At 33.0% G+C, this 22,005-nt stretch overlaps 4 protein-coding genes and 2 long non-coding RNA genes across 9 annotated transcripts; 4 read left to right on the top strand and 2 right to left on the bottom strand.

The window, feature by feature from the left end:
- The first annotated feature begins 360 nt into the window (after positions 1-360).
- LOC107886084 (leukocyte receptor cluster member 1 homolog) lies at positions 361-1,833 on the top strand. The gene is made up of 2 exons (XM_016809909.2): positions 361-610; positions 936-1,833. The coding sequence occupies exon 2, from the start codon at positions 948-950 to the stop codon at positions 1,638-1,640; it is 693 nt and encodes a 230-aa protein (XP_016665398.2). The 5' UTR covers positions 361-610; positions 936-947; the 3' UTR covers positions 1,641-1,833.
- A 713-nt stretch (positions 1,834-2,546) lies between these two features.
- On the top strand, positions 2,547-4,042 carry LOC121224318 (uncharacterized). Of its 2 annotated transcripts, none has more exons than XM_041107391.1 (3): positions 2,547-2,659; positions 2,888-3,012; positions 3,692-4,042. In XM_041107391.1, the coding sequence occupies exons 1-3, from the start codon at positions 2,622-2,624 to the stop codon at positions 3,874-3,876; spliced, it is 348 nt and encodes a 115-aa protein (XP_040963325.1). In that variant the 5' UTR covers positions 2,547-2,621; the 3' UTR covers positions 3,877-4,042. The 2 variants fall into 2 exon arrangements, with proteins under 2 accessions (XP_040963325.1, XP_040963326.1); XM_041107392.1 differs by lacking the exon at positions 2,547-2,659 and adding an exon at positions 3,400-3,481 and having other exon boundaries at positions 2,736-3,012.
- An 832-nt stretch (positions 4,043-4,874) lies between these two features.
- On the bottom strand, positions 4,875-7,351 carry LOC121224317 (vesicle-associated protein 1-2). Of its 2 annotated transcripts, XM_041107389.1 has the most exons (8): positions 7,129-7,351; positions 6,942-7,012; positions 6,636-6,717; positions 6,451-6,566; positions 6,201-6,356; positions 6,073-6,123; positions 5,564-5,641; positions 4,875-5,247 (listed from the first exon to the last, which is right to left on the bottom strand). In XM_041107389.1, the coding sequence occupies exons 1-8, from the start codon at positions 7,178-7,180 to the stop codon at positions 5,137-5,139; spliced, it is 717 nt and encodes a 238-aa protein (XP_040963323.1). In that variant the 5' UTR covers positions 7,181-7,351; the 3' UTR covers positions 4,875-5,136. The 2 variants fall into 2 exon arrangements, with proteins under 2 accessions (XP_040963323.1, XP_040963324.1); XM_041107390.1 differs by lacking the exon at positions 5,564-5,641 and having other exon boundaries at positions 7,129-7,350.
- Positions 7,352-11,220: 3,869 nt separating this feature from the next.
- Positions 11,221-12,050, top strand: LOC121224316 (uncharacterized). Its single transcript, XR_005921935.1, has 2 exons — positions 11,221-11,543; positions 11,742-12,050. It is a non-coding gene; the product is annotated as an uncharacterized lncRNA (long non-coding RNA).
- A 234-nt stretch (positions 12,051-12,284) lies between these two features.
- Positions 12,285-15,595, bottom strand: LOC121224315 (phosphatidylinositol/phosphatidylcholine transfer protein SFH11). Of its 2 annotated transcripts, XM_041107387.1 has the most exons (12): positions 15,084-15,595; positions 14,883-14,982; positions 14,485-14,751; positions 14,130-14,207; positions 13,731-13,832; positions 13,560-13,609; positions 13,358-13,466; positions 13,157-13,234; positions 12,960-13,070; positions 12,835-12,876; positions 12,704-12,760; positions 12,285-12,604 (listed from the first exon to the last, which is right to left on the bottom strand). In XM_041107387.1, exons 1-11 carry the CDS (start codon positions 15,467-15,469, stop codon positions 12,716-12,718), a joined length of 1,368 nt encoding a protein of 455 aa, XP_040963321.1. In that variant the 5' UTR covers positions 15,470-15,595; the 3' UTR covers positions 12,285-12,604; positions 12,704-12,715. The 2 variants fall into 2 exon arrangements, with proteins under 2 accessions (XP_040963321.1, XP_040963322.1); XM_041107388.1 differs by lacking the exon at positions 12,835-12,876.
- A 3,238-nt stretch (positions 15,596-18,833) lies between these two features.
- LOC121224314 (uncharacterized) lies at positions 18,834-21,731 on the top strand. Its single transcript, XR_005921934.1, has 3 exons — positions 18,834-18,921; positions 20,889-20,953; positions 21,395-21,731. It is a non-coding gene; the product is annotated as an uncharacterized lncRNA (long non-coding RNA).
- Positions 21,732-22,005: the final 274 nt, after the last annotated feature.

Genomic DNA, 22,005 nt, shown 5'->3' with positions numbered 1-22,005 from the left:
ACTTAAAAAAAACCTAACGCCAAAAAAAAAAAGTGTCGACACCATATAAACTGGCACCACACCAAAATTTATTCTCCCCCACGAAATACAAGTTATACAAGTATGGGAGGAGTATTTATATTGGTGACGTCAAATACATTGGCATCACCAAAAAATATAATTTTTAAACAATCAAAGCCAATCATTGGCTGACGTGGTAAGGTGGTGATGTCAAATATATTGACATTACTCATTTTCGCGGTTTATTTCATGTCATTTATGTACTTAATTGAAAAGATAGGTCATTTTTGTAAATAATAAAAAATATTGAGTAATTTTATAAAAAAAACCTATTTATTATGAATAAAACATAATCATATCATATCAATTTAGACTTAATCTATCTAACCCAACCCAACCCCAACATTGGTGAAGGCAGCCCAGGCCTCATTAACAGAGGAGGCGATTCACAGCAGTTGCCCAATTTACTCCTCTACAATAAATTCTGTTTTGTTTTGTTCTACCTTTCTTAATGTTCTTTTTATTTTGCTGTGAATTGGGTTCCTCTGTATCGATTGAAATCGCAAAGCAAGGAAGCCTCTGTTTCAATTAGGGTTAAGTTGCAGAAAAGGTAAGCACACTCTTTTTATCTTATTCTTGGATCTAGGCATTCAATTTTGGTAATAACTGTAGCCCCAATAAGTTAATTGAATCCCTTATCTACAGTTTGATTTCTCTTGGTATTGGAATTCAGTTTGCTTCATAATCCCAATTGCATTCGAACTGAAATTGCAGTTCTCATTAATTTTCCTTTTGTTTTCTTGTTTAGTAATTTTAATCCTATGTTCAGTTTCCGAATTAGGTCTACATTCGACAATAGTTTTGTGTTTACCCCAAATTCCAATTTTCTAATACCCTACTACAATACATGCTGATGATTTTCCATTGAATTTTAGAATTGAGTAGCTATGGGAGGTCATGGAGGGTTAAATATTTTACCCCAAAAACGTTGGAATGTTTATAACTACGAGAACAGAGAGAAAGTCCGGAAAGATGAAGAAGCTGCTGCCAAAGAAGAGCAGCTAAAACGTGAACAAGTAAGGAAAAGGGATGCCGAGTTCCGTCTTGAGCTGCTTCGGGCTGCTCGTGGCTTGGCTCCATTAAATAAACCTGGAAGTTCAGAGCCTGCTGCTGCTGCTACTGAGCCTGAAGAAGCTGTTGAACCGGAACCCAAATCTGGTCACATTAATCTCTTTGAAGGGATTAAGATTTTCGATCCCATCAAAAGTTCAGGGAAGGAAGAGACTGCCGAGAAAGATGGGTTCAAGAGGAAGAAATTGAAGAAAGAGGAGGCAGCACCCAAGGTTGTGGCACCTGAGGACGAGAAATATCGATTGGGTTATGGGATTGCTGGAAAGGGAGTAAAGTTGCCATGGTACCTGGAGAGGCGGAATGCGGATGTTGAAGAGGGGAGTAGCAATGATGGGTCAGATAGAGTGCGGAAGGATGAGGGAAGGAAAACTGGGAAGAAGACTATAGAAGAGTTGCGGGAAGAACGCTTGAAGAGGGAGAGGCGGGAGAAGGAGAGGGAAAGAGCATTGTTAATCGAGAAGAACAAAACAAATAGGACTGTGAAGGACACAAGGTTTTCCAGGAGGTGAATGAGCTTGCAGAAGTTAAAGCTCAGCAGTTTCATCTTTCTAAATGTTCAAATTGCAGTCATTTGAAATTGGGGTCTAACTGGCCTTTTGATATTTGTTAGAGCAGCATATAAATTTACTCCATATTTAATTTCACAATATATTTTGTAAGAGCTACGTTTGATGCTTATGAATGAAAGTTAACTTTTCTTCATCAATTTTTTTAATTGGATGTCGAAATAATCTAGCTTGATTGGGTAGTTGCAAATTGTTGGGCGATTTCCATCCTCCCAACTCTAGTTGTTTGATATTTACTTCCATGTCTGTATACTGTGGATGGTATCATTTGTTAGACTTGTTACTTCAATCAATAGTTTAATCTTTGATTCCATCCTTACCTGCGCAAACCAATGAGAATAGCTTTGAAAGCTATATTCTTATTGAGGTTTTGTTTTTGAATTCAAGAAATTACGTATGAACTTTGTGCATGCATGATGCCATCCATCAAGATGCATGAAATCTGAGCTCCTGATTGGATGATATAATATATTTCTTTCTTTTTTTTTGACTTTGTTTAGATGAAGCATGTGCAAATTCCAACATATTTTTAAAGATGTATTTTGTAAAATTATAACCCGAAGTTAGTTGAACAAGCTTTCTCAACAAGACTAGGTCCTGTAATAAAGATTCAAGTCTAAATATATTTAAATTGAGAGATAGGCCTTGGTCCCCATCTCCCCTGTTTTTATGGTGCAAAGCTAAAGACAAAGTCGTCAAGGAAACTTTTTGAATTCCCCCACCGTAATCTTGTTCTGTACCGTCCAACATAATAAAATATCATTTGGTCCATTACCCATTATAGCTTTTTCACTGTTGGATTATGTCAACAACTTTATATAATATGGTTTTGAGTTTAACTCTTAATCTGTGACAGAAAAACAAATCAATCAACATCAACCATGATTGTATATATGTACAGAACATGAAGGTCATAAACAATGGATGGTTTTGGTGGACATAACATGCCAAATCTTATCAAGGTATGGTCCTGCCAAGAAATTTAGTAGAATGTTAGGTGGTTAACTTCTAGGAAATATTATCTGTAATCATAATGCTGACGGAACTGAAGTTGAACTCATTTTCTTAATAGCAGCTTCACTTCTTTCGTTTTTTTTTTCTTTTTATAATATTGGAAACAACGGTTTCTTCTTGTGAAGGAGTTGATTGTTTGAGGCTTAATAGATTTCATAAATTTTGCAAAAAACCAGATTTAGAGAAAGAGAGAGAGTTCATCATCCGTTTGAAGAAGCAGAACAGAGACTTGAATTAATTATTGCATATGGCATCGAATACAAAAACTCTCTTGCATTTCGAGGATCTGGCGCTCCCTTCGGTATGTTTTCTGGGTTCTTTTCTTTACATAAAAGTTTGTTTCCATTGATCATCATTGTCCAAGGTTTAGCTTATTGGTTCTGCATCATTGGCTTTTTTCTCTACTTTTAGGAACACCTTTGGTGTTATATAACTTTTTGGTTTTCTTGAGTGGTCAGTATCTGCAGATTTCTTTAACTTCTTTTGGTTCTTCCTTCACGATTATATGATGTTTCTATATTGAATTTTTTATTATCAAAGACCCTCTAACAGTTCCATCATGAACATGAAAAAAAAGGGTAACTTCAAGCTTCTGCAAACTCAGCAGCAGTGTGAATTGCACACATGCAAATATTGCTGTTTTAGAGTTTAATTCACTAATTTAGAAATCACATTGCTTAAACTCCAGTTTCAGGTTATAGTGATGAGTGCAAACATGGGATGCGCTCAATGCAGAGAGAAAGTCTCTAAAGTTACTTCTAAAATGACTGGTAGGAACTTTGATGGGTAAACCTCATATCATAGCAAACTAATCTCTTTAAATTGTCCAGTCTAAAAATCTTCAAAGCTAAACTCCATTTCTAAATTCAAAAGCTAATGTGAGTTCTTGAGAAGATTTCATCAACTCAAAAATTGTGGATAAATTGGTTTGGAACAGATAGGAACGTTCAGAATAAAGGAAATTGTTGTTCAACTTGCAGGGCTGAGAGAGTACATAGTGGATGTAAGCAATAAACAAGTGGTTGTAAAGGCAGATTTTGGGTTTCGATGGAAACTGAAAAATGAATTTTCCAAGACCGAAAAGAGAAAGTATTGGCATCTACTTGGAGTCTTCAAGTGTTTGGGCCTAATTTGTTTCTGTAAACAGATAGCATTAGCTGATTGAGCTAAAGCATTACCAAGGAAAAAATAAAATAAGAAGAAGAAAAAAGAAGGAATTCTTTAATGTTATTGTAATTTGATTGGAAACTGTGCATTGTTTGTACGAATAACTTCTGTAATTCCTTGGAAACTTATTCCATTTTTAATCATACTTCAAATATTCATCATTATCTTTGATGAAAACTGTATAACATCTATAACATACGATAAAAGCTATCCCGTGGTTGCTTGAGATTGCAGAATTGAAGATTGAGCAATTGTTTGGTGAAGACACGTCATTAAGGTCTACCATCCTATAAAAACAATCCCGTCGATGTTTATGTTTGACATCCATCCAGGTTTATACGATTGGCATCTGCCTTCTTCTTTTTTTCTTTTTTTTTTTAACTTTAGTGAAAATTTAAAAACAAAACATTTGCTTAGTTTTGTTTTAAAGCTCCAGTAATAATAATAATAATAATAATAATAATAATAATTGTTCTTCCCAAACAGCTTGTGGCTAAGCATGGAACCAGCTGGCTTAAGCAACTCGACACACAACAGGTGTCCTTTTTTTGGTCAAGATGGATGGTGGCTACTTACTAGTTACGATAAAAACACGTAAACGAGGTGGATCAAGGGGAAAAAATGAACCAAATTCTCCTTGTTAACCAGCGGTAAACATTCATTCAATCAAGCATGTAGCATATGAATAAACCTGAAAACAATGAATTTTTTTAATAAAAAAAAATAACAAGGGCACCATTAGTGGGCTCAGCTTTGATATAGTGATTTTCATATCTAAAAGGATCCCTATCATGACTCACCAACTAGCAAAGTACTCCCATTTTCTTAGGACAAATCATATGAACACTATCATGACAATCTCAGTCGAATCTACAGCCGTAATCCTAGGAAATTGCTAAATCCCCCGCTGAAGATTATACTTCTTGACCACCGGCGTAACCTTAAAACATACTTGAGAGGAAGGCCAACCCAGTGTGCTTTTAAGTACAAATGCAATAATCAAAACCTTTTCTTTATGAAAATATAAATTTATCTACAAATAAAAGTTACTCTTAGATGCAATATTCATAAACTAACTTCAGTATCTATAAATAGGAACCAACCATAAAAAGTTCTGCTAATTTGCTCAAAGCTAACAAGTAACAACCAATTGAAGGTGAAGCAGTCCAACGACTACTAATTCCTCTTCCTTTTCCTTCATCATGCTTGTCCAGAGGAAGGTAAGTTGAGGGAAAATATTCAGAAGGACCAGGGTCGCTTACCACTTCTTCATGATATATCCCATAATTATGCCGAGCAAGCCGATCAACATGACAAACATGAATGACACACCACCACCGCTTTTGCTGCCTTCGCGCTTGAACAGATCCTAAAACATTTGAAATTTTTATGTGTAAGAAGTTTACATATGGCTCAGATCGAAAGAATATAATAAACAAGGGAGTTTTGATTAAAGGCTCCTAAGCACAGAATACATTTTACTAACTTGGTCATTACGACAAAAGAAGAGGGCAGGGGAAGCACAGAAGAATACCAGAGTGACTTTATAAGCAAAACGCAAAGAGCTTTTTGCTGTATGCATGCAAGCATCAGTTGAGAAGCAAATGGGAAGGGATAGAACGGATAATACTACTCTACACATTGAGTGTAATCTACGTGGTTAAGGTCAGTCTATTTTCCCTCACCAGTTCATGGCGAAGCTTGTTACTTTGTTGAATTGCCTTATTTTTCTCCTCAGTCAGCTTTGTCATAAGAGCTTTCTCCTGGAAGTATAGAAAGTATCATGTTATTCTGCTGTATCAACATCACATGCAATGTATGCCAATTAGAAAAAGAACTCCGGCCCCGATGCTGCAAAAGCTGGCTAGGGGCATTCAGTAGAAAGTGTAGATGGTGCCTCCTTGGTGCATGGTGCTACTACAATCTGCTGAACATTGCTTTGGGCTCAGAAGCTCACAAAGATGTCTAGTATCTCAACACATTTTGGTCTGAACAATTAGAAATGAACTTCTCTAACTATAATTCGACTCTAAACCACCCTCTTAATCATCATTCAATTAGAAATGACCTTGAAAATAAGGAACTTACTCTCTCCAGATTACCAAAATAAATTACAATTATTAAGATGAATTAAAATCAATCGTGCACATGCAGAAGCACACAGCAAAATCATGATAGAGAATTCAAATTTTACCTCAGAAGATATTTCTTGAGCTTCAAGCCCTTCCGTAAATGCTCTGGCACCCTGCATTCAGCAAAATTACCAAAAGAAAGAAGACAAAAAGAGAACTAATAACAAAAACACATGCAACGAGATCTTACTGAAGCAAACTCAGCAGCATTTGCATGCTTGCCATCTGAAAAAGAGACTCCCGGTGAAGGTCCTTCTTCAGACCCTTCTTGTGCTGTTGAAGGTGGAGAAATATAAACCACTTTCAACTTGCACTCTTCAACCACATTTCCAGCTTCTTTGTTGAACTATAATATGAAAGATTCCCCATAGATCATAAACTGCACATACTTGCAAATCTCGAAGTAGTAAATAATACAATGAATATAAATAGTTAACTACCATTTCTGCAGTTATATCGTTTGCCGTTAAACCGTCATTCACTTTTACACTTTGAAGGAGGAATTTGTCCCGGCATTGCATATCAGGAGGAGCCTCCTTTTGCGCTTGCATTGTAACTAAATCAAAATCAATCATTGTTTTAGAAACCGCAAAGTATCAAGTAAAATACAATTGATTTACAACACCTATAACATCGCATGTGGATCGAGGCAAGACGACCCCCGTGTTGGGACGGACGCAGTACTTCTTCGGATTTGTTGTTTTCACCTGAAAACAAAATCAATTAACTCAAAACGGAAATGTACAACATCATTTTGAGATTTAAACAATAAAAGCCAAAAATTTCAGGTGGAAAAAATATTGATTAATTCCTTCGCGTTGCATTTTTCAACGTAAGAAGCTTATGATAAATCAAAGATCAAAAGTTACAAAAGTACATGTGCCTGCCTACATTGAAAGGCGATTAATTCGAAGCTGATAAAGGTGCGTACCTTGAAAGCTACATAATTATCAGTTTTATTCGACAATTGAAGCGAAAACGAGATCTGCTTCTTTAGCTCAACTATTCACCAAAAAAACAAACACACACACACACACAACAAAAAGAAGAAATAAATCACAACAAAACTCCATAAAAGCAAAAACCGTAGATACACGAGAAAGAAAAACAGAACTTACAAGGAAACTTGAGCTCAGAAGGCTCGCTGCTAAGAAGTTCGCCTGTGCTCATTTCAAAGCAATGAGATCATGCAATTGCGTTGGTAAGGATCTGATAAAGGATATCTTTCTCAAAGGAAAGATAATATTTTTTCTTCTGATCTGAGAATTTATGTGTTTCGCTTCTTTTAAATAGTGAACGTGCGTCGAAGAACAAATGAACTGAAAAGGAAAGAAAAAGAATCCCATATCTTTCTCTAAATCTCTATCCTTAGTTTTTGATTTTTTCTTAATTATTATTATTTTGAAAAAAATAAATATTAAGAGATATTTTTCTTAATGATTCTTTTTATAATCTTTAAAATATTATGTTTTAATTTTTTTTATAATAAAGTATTTATTGGAGCGAGCACAATAACTAATCTTCCGCATTCTGTAAGGCTTCAAATTTTGAATCTTCTTTATTTGGCCTAATATATTATATTATTTAGTATTGGAGTTTGATATTTCTTCTAATATGGTATTTATATTTGATAAAAGTTATATATTTTGGTATTTAAAGGTAATTCTGTTAATTTTTAGTATTTAATTTGAGTTTTGAAGTTGATTTGATGAAAGTTAATTATTCATATAATTAGGTTTGTTAATATTGTCTTGGGGCGTTTCGTTTTTTTTGTGTGTTTTTTTCATGGGATTCGTTTTTTTTTACTCGTGTTTGTTTTGTGGGCTATCACTTATATGTTTTTTTTAGTTATTTCTGTCTAATAAAATCCAGATAGTTTTCTTCAAAAAAATTTATTATTCGGTTTGAATTTTTCATTATTTTGTTAGGATTTAGGGTTTTGAATTTAATTTTATATTTAATTTTTCAAATGCAATTCAATAAATGTAATTTAATGTGAGTTATAAAGTCGATTTGAAAAAATTTAATTTTTAATTTTATCAGTTAATTATGAATTTTCATCATATTAATTTTAAAACCTAAATTAAGCATAAAAAAGCTTAACCATGCTATTTTTAAATACTAAAATTTATAAATTTTGTTAAAAACAAGTATAATATTAAACTAAAAATTAACATAAATATCATATTAAAAAATATCAAATTTAAAATTGAAATTATGTATTAAACCTTTTCTCACAAATCTTAGGTTAAGTTGAAACAGTGTGGTCACTTGAAATAAATTTAAGGGTGTGATCCTTGTAAATATGTGAAATAATATATATGTAATTTTCTCTTGAATTTATAATATAATTTAATCAAATTAGGACAAGTCCATCACTTTATAGAGAAAAAGCTATGATAAGTCTACATATTTAAAAAGAGTTTAAATAAAATTTATATTAACATTTAAAAAGTTAATATTGAGGTTAAAATTTAGAATTTAAAATTTAAGAATTTAAAAAAAATTATTTAATTACTTTTACTTTCTAAATAAATTCACAATAATTATAGTGAAATTATATATTCAAGATAGAAATGTACAATTTTTTTATAATTACGGTAAATAATATTAATAAATAATTGTGTGTAATAGTAAAATATATTACTCTCAAAAAATATATATATTTGAATTGTTAAAATAATATCAACAATAAAATTAACTTCAAGAATATATAATAAAAAAAAAACTTCGCATGATAATTGAGAAACTCCTTTACAATTGTACTTTTTTCCTGTCACATCTTCATTTATTATCCTAATTATTTTAATATATATAGAGAGAGAGAGAGATTCAAGTTAAGCATACACTCCAAGAAAAGTCATAACTGATCGAATTTAGTAAGCACGAAAGTGATTAAATTATTAATAAAATTTTATTTTAATATTTTAAAAAATTATAAAATAATTATTAAACTATTTGAAAATTTTTATTGAAGTTATTGACTATTCAAATGGTTTATTTAAATCATTAGATTTAAGTTATTTTAAAAAGAAAAAGTTCAGCTAGCAAGTTTTAAACAATAATTCGATGATCGGTATAGTTGAAGTAGAACATACATTAGATCCAAGTTGATTTGATGATCGGTGTTGAATATCTAAGAAAAAAGTTGTTTAGATTTTGATTTACGGATACGTAATGTTTAAAGCTGTTAATTAAAAAAACTGAATTGTAGAAGAGAAGAACAAGAGCGAGAGGTTTCGATCAGTGTAGATGATATAAATAGAAAATGCTATACAAGAGCAATTTTAACAGCTCAATGACTTAAATAAAAACTTTCGAACAGTTTTGTTGACACCATTTTTTTGTTAAAACGGGGTCGACTTGGACTTTGAAAATGAAAATAAAAATAACGGGAGTCGCCACCAATCTTTTTTGATAATGTGTGATCGGATCACCTTAAAAAAATGTTATTTTTAATAAACGGTTTGATTTTATTAAAACAACAATTTTGGTCCACGAAATTAAAAAAAAAATGGGTTCAGGAGTCAGTTACGTACGAGGAAGGATTAGCACCCTCGATATGCCCAAAAATTGGTACCTAGTTGATTAATTAATGTCTCAATGTCGAAGATCAAAAACTCGAAAAGAATTTAAAAATACGATCCCTCTTTATTGTGTTATTTAAAAATTACTCGAATAAATAAAAAATAGAAAATGCTTCCTTATCTCAAAGTAACAAGATGTCACATCCAGTGAGTTAGGACACGACACCTCGTATTTTCAAGAGTAAGCTTGCCTTTTATTTTTTTCTGTAAACCTCATTTATTTTAATTTTAAAAGGATGTTCGGTTATTTAGGTTCAATGCGAGAAAAAAAATGAAACGTAGTAAGTTAGGGCACGACTTCTTGAATTTCCAAATACGGAATATTGCCTTTATTATTTTGAGAGTCTAAAAGGATATTTGGCCATTTGGTCGAACGAGAAATCGAAACTCAGCACGTTGGGCATATTTTCTCGATTTTCTAAACGCAAAACATTGTCTTATTTTTAAAAATTTCCTTTTGATAATAATGAGTAAGATATTTGAAGTAAGCCTTTATCTTATTTAAAAAAATGATAAAGCAATCTAAATTGGATAACTATGTTGGGGTTTAATTTACAATACAATGACGTGAAATGACAATATAATAATAATCATGGAATAATGATACATGGATAAAATTACGTAAATGTATAACAATAATATGAAAATGCGAGTAAACTAATTATGGCATCCACAATGACAATACCCATTCAACATACATTATTTGAATACTAGTATTAATAATTAAAGGCGAATAAATTAAGTAACATATATAACAATTTCAACATGAATAGCATAAGACAAATTAGAACAAATAAAGTGCAGGATAGTTTTTAAAAGATAATAAATATATTTTGAACAAATAATGTGAAAAAAGAAATATTTAAAAAAAATATATATACACCAAACAATTTTAAAATACTACGTATGAAAAATATTTAAAATGAGTAATATGTATGTACATGTAGAAGCGTGAAATAAGAAAACTTTTAAAATGGATTATAAATAAAACATAAAAACAAATAGCATGGTTGAAAAGGTACAAAATAATTTTAGAATAATTAGTGTATATAATACATTCTAATATATGTACTTAAGATAAATAGCTAAAAAATTTATATCATATAAAAGCTTAAAATAAGTACATAAAAAAAGGAAGAGAAATGTTTTTTTAAAACAAAAGTAGATAATGTGCATATATATGTATATATTTAAAATAAATAACGTATATATAAAAAAACTTGAAATAAATAATGATGAATTTAAAACAGTTTACAATAATAATATAAGAGGAACTCTTAAATACTATAAAATAAAAACAAAAGCAGTTTAAAAGGAAAAAACATACATATAAACCAGAAATAAATTAAAGGGGATAATTAAAAATTAAAAGATGGAACGAGTAACCGATTTGCAACGTGCTAAAAATATCAGGGAGCGAAGGAAGAAATATGCCAAGCCCCTTGTGCGCTGCGTTTCAGTGCAAAGGGGCACACATGGTCAAAGGACCCGATTGAAGCAGACGCGGAATTCGCAGCCCAAATTAAAAAAATAATAATATAATAAAATAAAAAGGTTAGATTGCACTTCAGCGCAAGGTGAAGGGACCAAATGTGAAAATTACCCATTAGAGCAAGAATGAGCAGATCCCTTTCTTCAAACGGCGCCGTTTTACAATCACCATAAAAGCTAAAATTTTACTCTTTTTTTTCTGCTGTTTCATTTTTTTGCAAAGAATACAAAAGAATAAAAAATAAAACGGGCTTCCCCTTCTCTGCTATTGGAACCCCGCCGTCATCCCCATCGCAACGCCACCGAGGACGGTGGCCGGAGTCATGCGGAACAAAAGGGCTTCTCAGCCCGAGCCCAGCAAAACAGGTAAGAAAAAAAGAAGCCTTCCTCGTCCCTTGTTTAAACTCGTCTCCGGTGACAGAGAACGGGACTCCGGCGAAGAGACCGTAGCCCAGGTGAGTTTTTTTTCTTTTTATTATTATTTTCGAATATATGAAAAGAAAAAAAATGCAAAACAAATTTAAATAAACACGTCAACAGAGAACAAAGTTTCACCTTAAGTTTTGCTTTTTATTTCTTAATATTCGTAAAAACGGAAGAAGAACTGTTAATCTCTATTTTTTTATCGTCTTGCAATTGATTTCTCTTTGCAGGTGGTGTCAGAGGGTGTCAGACGCATGGGTGGCCGGTGATAGGCGAGCGGTGGTGACAGTGGGCATGCGTGGAGGCTGGCGGCTGAAGAGTTAGGGAGGCTAGGGTTTTTTTTCTTTTTTCTGCTGAATGTTTATGTTGTATTGGGCTGTGGGCTACTAGGGTTTTTGTTGGACTGGTCTGATTAAATAGTGGGCTGGTCTGAATTGGGCTTTGATTTTATTTATTTTGTTTAGGTTTTATTTGTTTGTCATTGGGCCTGGGCAAAATTACTATTACAAGTTTAATAATCATCTTATAACTTTTTGAAATTTATTTTAGTAACATTGTAATTTACCTATTTAATAATGGATGGGTGAAAATACTGTAGATTGAGCATGTTAAAACATGCGGTCTTGGTTGAATAGGAAAGAAAGATGTTCAAAAATCTGAGTTAAAATCATTTGATTCAGATTTATTTTTACAAATTGTTCCAAGAATATATTCTGGTTTATTAAGTTTAATAATTGCAAGTTTTAAATAAAAGAAAGAAAGAAGGTATTTTCTTGGGTATGTTGTATTTTTTACTACAGTTAGAGAGTTCTATTAGATTTACTACAGTTAGAGAGTTCTATTAGATATTTAGTTAATCTGTTTGGGTGGCAATTATTCCTGGGTTCCCTAATGTATCCCAGATTTCTACGTTGGCCTACTTCAATGGCGTTCTAGAAAATACACTGAAATATTGTTTGAAATCTGCACCATCAAGTTTGGGACTCTGACTGGCTTTCCTCAACAATCACTCCCAAAGCGCATACGAAATGCCTTTGACTTGCCATTTGAACTCTGCTTAACAGTGTAACAAGCTTGCTGGTATCCAACAATCCTGAGAAGAAGAGAACAAACACGTATGGCATCATAATTCATGGGAATTTCCAGTGAAAACAAAGTAAAATATCGTTAAATATTTTCAGCTTGATCATACTTGTCAGCAAGTTCAAAGATTCAGATCTTTAATATGCTGTGCAAGCCCTCTCAACACCTGTCAAAAAAATTCCTAATAAAATGATCTGATTTAAAGTGGCAGGCACAAGGAAGGTGTTTTTTTATACTCACCATCTTGGTATCCTCAAGTGCCACTTCCAGTGCATCAATTTTCTGTCCCATAAAGATGATAAAAAATATTTCCATTGAATCTTTTTTGTTTTGTCAGAGACAAGAGGTGAAACTGTACTACTTACTTTATTGGTGTCTGCAAGTGAAGCTTCCAGTGCCATTACTTTTTGTGGTGCAAACTTATCACTCATTCCCCTTTCCTCCTTTCCCATGTCTTCTTTGCTTTTACCATTTTCCTGTTTTCACTCCAATTTAGCCTTCAACTTCAATCTATATACACATACATACACACACGCGCACACACACACATAGAGATGCTCACCATATCATGCATCAAAGCATCTCCTGAAGCTAGGTCACCATTTCCTTCATTATTGGTATCTTCTGTTACAGAAATTGCCTGTGATAAAAAAAAAGGGGGGATAATATTTGTAGTGAATCTGTGAAACCATGTTCACATTTATTCCTACAAATGGAACATTAATAATTAGAGAGAATGCCTTTCTACTAAGCAGGAGTCCACCTGAAGCATCTCTGTAATTTCTGGGTTCTTCCAGGGTCCTTTATCACTTAACAAGCAACCCCCATAGTCAGCACATGTACAGCTTCCACCAAGAAACGCCGGCAAGTTACTGTTGAATTGAATGATAGCAATATTTAGCGGCTTAAATGCATAAATATAGACGTCAACTGCCAACTTTAATACATGAATATCTATACCATACCTTGGATCAATGACTTCAGTGAGATTGCTAAGGTAATTAGATCCCAGCACCTGAAACATCATAATCACTTCCCCAATTAAACATTTCCCTTGTTTGAGAAGGATATATAAATATATATAGACTTCAATGCCACCGTATGCAATAAAGGAAATTGAATGCTTCAATCTGTACATGAATTTTGGCCAAGGTTCGAGCATCCATAAACGCCTTGAGAACCTTCCAAAGCATCCGGAACCCAGAACCAGCATTGATAATGAAGAGCCGGTTTAGAGTCTGCAAGAACAAATGTCATTTACCAAAATTTGTGTCCGATTGGAAGAACCAGTTATGTTTGCATACTGAACAAATTTTCTACTGTAATAAAAACTAATGAAACAAAGATTCTCCTACTAGTTGCCTCAAATAATGTTCTAACAATCCGTCACAAGCAGCATGCATCCCGATCGGACACTTTGGCTAATCAGTCAACATATCATTGCTTGTAACCTGGCTTCACAATTGACCATTCCCACTATCTTCTACTCCCTAGTTTATCAATCTTAGTGAAAAACAAAATGGAATTGAACTTACCTCTGGGTAGTAGTTGCTGTCAATTTTCTGAATTTCCATGAAAAGATATCTTGCAGGCTTTGAGAAATTAGACATCCCCTTGCCAAAGATAACATTCACATAAATTTAGAGCTTACTAGTAGGAAGTGATCAAATTTTCTAGAATTCTCCAACATGGTGATATATATATTGTCATGATTGCGAGTAAAAAAAGGAAAACATCGATCTCGATTCATGCGCATCATACTATGATGCAACTTCAATACAAGATTATAGACAAGGAAAACTCTTTCAGCTAGAGAAGCAACATTTTCATGTCCCTCCCTTGAATGATGAACAAAATTGTGGAGGAATTAAGAAGGGAAGAGATGCTTACAACTCCCTTCACATCTAAGATACTTGTGGTGGATGCTATATGCCTCTTGGCTGCAATTGAGCATGCAGGGTATCTCAAATTTAGTGTTTTCTCTTGTTCTGATACATGATACTTTACAAATCTGTCTATGCTGGTTGCTTGAAGTAATGCATTCAGGTCTACCATCCCAACCCTTTCTATGTATACCGGTCTACCACTTCGATCGACACCATGAAATCCATGAGGGTAGCATTTCTTCACCTCTGCGAGCTCGGTAAACTTAAATTCCTGGATGACAAAGATTTACATTACAAGACAACAAGAAATCTGAGCAAACAATGCAGGAGGTCCTTAGCTTACCAATGTTATGTTTAAATTTCATGTATAAAAGGATAAGATATAGTTTGAATTATACTTGCCTTTTGGATTGCATCAACTCCATAGTCCTTGCGCCATTGAAGATAATTCAGAAACATTTCTTTTGCTTTTTGCAGATCAAAATCTCTCATTCTTAGAAACCTAAATGCACAAGGAGAGCTCCATCACTGATCAATATATACACACGTATATATGTATATATATATTTGTTACATTTAATAATAACATTGCGTTCACTTTACCGTAGAAGTGTATGATAGTCATTGTGTTTTGCTGGAAACTGATCCTCAAGGAAAAGTAATTCACGGAACGACTGAACAATTTGTTCATCTTTTGGATCATGAGTCCCTTCAAGGATCCTTTCCATGCTTTTGCTCTTTCCGAGTTTCTTCAATGAATCTCGAACCTTGAGCGGATACAAAAGCACGGACTTAAGTCCCGATGAAGATGGCTTCTCCGCTTCTTTGCGTGGAGGAGGAGGGAGGAGGAAATGGGTTTCAATGGGCGGATGGATAGGCCTATTCATCACCTTCGGAAACTGAGGTGCATCTCTATGGGGAGAGTCACTGTCTCCTCCACCACCTTTGTCTATAGTTATTTCCCTATATTTCTCATTTGATTTATGCATATGCGCTCTAATTGAAATTTTATGTTTCAACTCAGAAAAACAAAAAAAAAACACTTTTAAAGAGATCCCAATGGTGTTAAAGAAAATTAAACAATCAATGTTCTGACCTGCTGCGATTACAACATATGATTGAACAATGATCAATGTTGAACATGCTCTTGTCCTGAAGTTCAAGTCTGAACAATCATTAGCCAATGTGAAACGTGTAAGGAATTTAGAAAGAAAAAGTTGGAAATTCCTTGTTATGCAAAATCTGTTGAGAATCTAACTAAAATTAATGCCAAAAGTGGCAGCCAAGATATGAAGAGAATAAAACCACAAGGAGAAACAAACGAAAAGGAAACAAACAGAAATATATAAAAAGTCAAAAGTGAAAAGAAAGAGTGAGCAGAGAATATGAAAAATTGTTATTGAAACAAGTAAATTCGAGGAAAGGAATGTGATACTTTGTTGTAATAATATATATATGTGTGTGCATTAATCTGATTGACAAGGAATCTTATAACAGTCTAAAAGCAAGTAACTCCACGTTTTACACATCTGAATTCTGACTCTTTGGGCTTGTTTTTTTTTCTTTTTTATTCATTTTTTCCTTGCGTATAGGATCAATACTTCGGTATCTTTGTTTCCTCTCAAAGCAGCAAAACGTCTAAAAACTAATGTTGTTTGGATCAAACCTGATCATTCGGGATGCCAATTCGAAGAGGGGTTACGAGTCGATTGACTTGAGAGTTGAACGGTTGAACCAATTTAATCGAATTTTTTTAATAATTTTTAATTAAATCGATTGGATTGACGAAACAATGTCCTGACCGATTTGACTACCGATCCAATTTAAAAAACACAAAACCTTTTAAAAATAAAATAAAAATTCAAATTAACCACAATGTAAGAACAAAAGGGCCAAAGCCTAGAAAGATAATACATTAAAGACAAGGGGACCAAGCCCAACCCTATCCCAAAGCAGCCCAATAGAAAGGGAGGGAGGAGGCGTGGCTAGAAAAGCCCAATCAAGCGGGGAAGTCGTACTCTCAACTAACGGACCCACCACCAAGGGGGAGTCAAAACCGGAACAACGACTTGGAGAATGATCACTGCCGCCACCATGGACATCACCGAAAGTCACTGACATAGGGAGATTCAAAGCTTTCGGAGCGACATCATTAACCGAACAGCAAAAGTTTAGTGCAACCAAACTGACATCACCATGCACAAGCCATCAAGGCTTACTAGCGACGACACTCCACCAAACGTAGTGACCTTGTTGAAGCGGAAGGAAACACAAGCTGAGGAGAATCTTGACCAAAGTAGAGGAGCAAATCTCCAAAAGAAAACCATGGAAAGACCATGAGGTGGCTGGGATTCTCTCCTCCTCCATTCAGGTGGCCAAAAGCCTTAGGGGCTAGGGAGAAATCACGAGATTAATTTTTCAAAAAATAAAATAAAAAGGAAAAAAGAAAGAGAGGTAAAAGGAAGGGAGCCTCCAAGGACCAACTCCGAGGTTAATTGCGCTAGTGGTGGGGAAAGGGTTTGGTGGGAGGGTGTGATAGAGAAGGTAGAGGAAACAAGAAAAGAAAATGAAATGGAACAGAAAGATGATTGAGAAGGAGAGGCTAAAAGGGGAAATGGAAAGGAGAGAGAGAGAGTAGGGCGGACAACCTATAACAACCAGATTTTTCAGTGGTGTCAAAAATATTGGTTTCAAGGCCACCAAATCCGACGAGTAAGTCCGTAAATATTATTATTTAATATTTATAAGTCAAATATAGTTTTAAAAAGGTTTTTGATAGTACTTTATGTTTTATAACGATTTATTAGGTCCAAGTGATAAGACCCTAAGGTCAAGTGGTTTTAGAAAGTGAGGTATCGGGACCTTGTTTCTATAAACCAAGCCGTAAATATGGGGTGTAAAGTTTCGTTGAAAAATTTTAACGTTTCAATAGTTAATTAATTAAAAATGACTAAATTGAAAAAGATGCAAAACTTGCTAATTATAGCAATTAAGTGATGAAATGGTGTAATTATTAATTGAGGAAGGACTTAAGTGATAATTAAGCCCTAAATAATATAGTGGGACGACAAATTGATGGATAAGGACAAAATAATTAAATTATAATGGCAAACTTGTAATTTAGTTGAAATTAAAACAAAATTAAGTAAGAAGAAATAGGTTTTCTTCTTCATTTTCTTCTTTTGTCACTGCCGAAACACCATAGAAATAGATTGGAGAATTGGTTAAGCATAGGAGCTTCCATGTGAGTTCAATTTTTACCCGTTTCTTGTTATTTTTATATTTTTGAGATCGTTGCAACTAGGTCTAGCTAACTCGTACCTTCGTTTCTGATTCTGTTAAAAATTTTGGAAGTTGCCATTGATAAATATTAGATGTTTTTTTTATGAATAACATGGATTTGGAGCTTTGATTGTGTTGTGTGATGATTTTGTAAAGTGATTTTTGTTAAATATTGGTTTTAGGATTAAATTGTGAAAATGTCAAAATATTTGGGTTTGATAGTGAATTTTAGGTTTATTAGGAGCTGTATGAGGGGCTAGAATATTTGGATAGATTAATGATTTGAGAAAACTAGTTAATTTGATAGATTAACTAATTAAGGGATTAATTTGCAAAAATTGTAAAAGTTTGAAGTAATTGCGTAAATTCAAAAAATAAAAGGGTATTAATTGTAAAATAGATTGGAGACGAAATATATGCTAATAAATGAGTAATTTTATATTTTAGATTAAGATCTTGTAAATACTCGTGGAAAAGGAAAAATAGTGGAATAGTCCCTAAACTTCTGCAATTACTATAATTCAGTCCAGGTAAGTTCGTATTGTAATGGCCCAAATTCAAGGTTATCGGAATAGTGGTTTCGTAACCACAAATCCGATTTAAAGAGAAATTTATTTTAATATTTTTTCATGAATATTCGTATGATAGGAAAATAGTATGAAAATATCGATAGAAAAATTTTACCGATTTAGTGGTTAGTTAGAAAAAGAAAGTATTGAAGAAATTGGGTAAAAATAAGGTATCGAGACCTCGATCTCGTAAAATTGAGTCAAAAATATTTTTATAAATATTTATGAAGTGTCAATAATATGGTATTAAAATTTCGTTAGAAAATTTTAACGTTTGGGTAGTCAATTAAGTGAAAAGGACTAATTGAAAAAAGTGTAAAAGTTACTAGAAGGGTTAAATAGCTCAATTGTTAAATGAAGAGGGATATAAATTGAAAATAACCCCAAAAGGAGATATTTTGGGCGGCATACGCTGAGAAAAATCAGGAGAATTAAAAAATTAAGGGTAAAATTGGAATATTGCAAATTTTACTTTAAAAGTTAAGACTAAAGTGGAATATCTAGAATTCTCTTTATTTTTCTGCATTTTCATCAGCCAAAAAACATCCTAAGGTTTTCTTCAAGCTGGTTTTTCATAATTTTTTCACCAAGTGAGTTAATCATTGCCTTTTTCTTGTAATTTTTGTGTTTCTAAGACTTTTACAACTAGGTCCTATTACTAAATTCATTAGTTTTTTATTTTATGAATGAATTTGAAAGTTTCTATGAATATGTGCTGGAATTTTATGATGAAATAGGATGAAATTGAAGCTTTAATTTGTTTATGAGATGATTTTATTAGATAATTTCAATAGAAATTGATTTGTAGGACTTAATTGTGAAAAAATTTGGAATTAAAGTCTAGTGCTAAAATTCTGATTTCCAAAGGTTATAAAGTAGATTAAAGTGATAGAATAAAGTGTTGGTTGAGAAAAATCAGCTCAATTGAGAGGTTAATTGAGTAGGGATGAAATTATCATTTATTGAAAGCTTAGGGAAAGAATGGTAATTAACATTATGCACTAAAACAGTTTTGGACAGCAGCAGTAGTCTAACTTTGAAAAATCACCAAAAATTGTAGAGATCGAATTAGAGGATGAATAAAATATGAAATTAAAGCTTATTGAGTCTAGTTTCTTATAAAAGAAACGGTTTAATCAATGGAATTGTAAATCATGAGATATAATAGATTTTGTGAGACAAGGTCAGAATGAATTCGGGTTCCCCTGTTCTTACTTTGTAAAATCATTAAAATTTGTACAAAAATTATTATGAGTTATAATTTATATGGTTAGAATCCTTAATGAGTCTATTTTCAGAAGAAACAAACAGAAACATCATCCAAATCCTGTACAATGAGATAATTAATTTTTAGTGAAGAGGGGTCGGAACTATCAAACAGTGAAACAGGGGAAACTTTAAAGAATAAACTGTACTTATTGGATAAACAAAAAATTCTGAAAATTTTATGGTAAGAATATATGTGAGTTTAGTTTCGGGGAAAATTAGCAGATCTTAATTTGGAGTTCCGTAGCTCAAGATATAAATAATTTAGTGACTATGACTTAGTTAGACAGCTTTGAATGCAATATAAATAATAATGGAATTATAGAGACTGTTACATATGAACATGAAAAGTATTAGATTAATGATTAAATTTATTTATTTAGATCCGGAAAATTTAAATATGAAGCTAGATCGAGGAAAAGAAAAAGTTCGGGATTAGTAGATTTTTGTTTACGAACAAGTATCGAAGTAATTTCGTGTAACTTGAATTATATTCTTAAATGCTTGAAATATATTTTTCTTGATTTGAATATGATTTAGATGTTTATTGTATGATAATTGATGAAGTATTGATATTCTTGATGAAAAGAGAAAATAAATCTCAGTTGAATGAAAGGAAAATTCGATGGATCTCTGAAAAGGAATTGACGGTAAAAAGGATCTAGCCTGGACGGGTGATCCTATCCTGATATAACCCTCCCGAAAAATATGTGGAAAATTGATTTAGCCCGGACTGGTAATCCAAATTAGGGTCTGAATTTAGCCTGGACTGGTAATTCAGATCCAAACTCATTAGAGTAATTGTCGTTGCAGGGGATTTAGCCTGGACTGGCAATCCCGACAATACTCTATGAGTTTATATTACAGGGGATTTAGCCTGGACTGGTAATCCCACTGTAAGGATGAGGTTCGCGGGAGTGTGCTCTCTGAAATGGAAATGTGCGCACATGAATATGAATTGACGGACCCGGATTTGTACACTAAAGTGTACCTCTAAAAATCCATCGAAATTCCGAGAAATTTAACAGGATAAATATGGAAAAATAACAAGGGAATGGAAAATATGGAATTGATGAGCTCATCAATCATTTGTCTTTGTAATGAATTTATATGATGTTTACTTAACTAATGCAAAAGTTGAGTTTGTATGTGATAGGTATATGTTTATGTGAATTGGATGTGTGCTTGTGTTATTAAATGATAGGTGTATAATATGGTAAGTATAATTCTTGTTGCATGAACTTACTAAGCACAATGTGCTTACCCTGTTCTCTTTTTCCCTATTTTGTAGTGCTCGGGAGCTCGAAGGTTGGAGATTAGTCGGAGCTTTATCACACTATCAACCCATATCTTTTGGTATTTGAAAATGACTTATTTTGAAAGAATGGCATGTATAGACTAAATACCAATATTACATAGAAATGAATGTTTGTAACTTAGCTGTTGGTATGGCTAGAGTAAGTATAACTTTGAGATTTTGCAAAAAATTTCTTATGGCTTCGATTTAATATCAGTTTAGTCCCGATGTATATTTTGGGCTTCGGAGGCCTATCCAAGGGACGTCATGACATGATTAGATAAATGAATAGTAATTAAACTCGTAATAACAGAAAAAAAATTAATTCAGTAAAATCTGGTAATGCCTCGTATCCTATTTCGACGACGAAAACGGATAGGGGGTATTACATGTATGGTTAAAATTTAACATTTGTATAAACTAATGATTGGTATTGTGCATATATTCTATTGTTGGAAATTAATTATTATTTGAATTATAATATTGAATTGGATATTCAGTTTGAATTGAACGTGGGATTTGAGTACATTCGTGATTTGGTGTATGACGGAGGTTTGGAGTGAAGATAGTATTGGAGGGAGATATCGGCATTTTACCCAAGCAAACCGGGGTTCAGCATTTGTTGCAAACTCTTGTGTTCTACTTTTTGTTTGGCGTGATTGGGTGGTCAGCTCTTATGAGCTTTTGTTAAGCTCTTACAAGCTTCTGTTCAGCTTTCGAGCTTCTGTTGGCGTATTCGGGAGGACCAGCTCTTATGAGCTTTTGTTGACGATGTACTATTATTCGTAAGTTATTCTTCGAATGGAAAAATCTCGATAAGGTGATTTATTTAATGAATTTGAAAGACATATTATTTATTTTTATATTGATTTATTTAAGGTGATATATTTGATTTGTTGTGGTTGTGGTAACTTTGTTAGGTATTTTGATTTGGTATTGCTTGAATGAGTTGATGAATTGAATTAATGTGTATTTTGAGATTAAATTGTATATAATTGTAGTACCAATGAGGGTGCATTGGTTAGGCACATATTAGGTTGGTTTTAATGTGTTTTTGACCCGATTAATGTCATCTTGATTTTATATTTTGGTTAGTATTTGAGTTTCTTAA

Source organism: Gossypium hirsutum, chromosome D12 (genome assembly GCF_007990345.1).
Source record: "Gossypium hirsutum isolate 1008001.06 chromosome D12, Gossypium_hirsutum_v2.1, whole genome shotgun sequence".
Lineage (NCBI taxonomy): Eukaryota > Viridiplantae > Streptophyta > Magnoliopsida > Malvales > Malvaceae > Gossypium > Gossypium hirsutum.
This window is presented reverse-complemented; position numbering and strand designations above follow the sequence as displayed.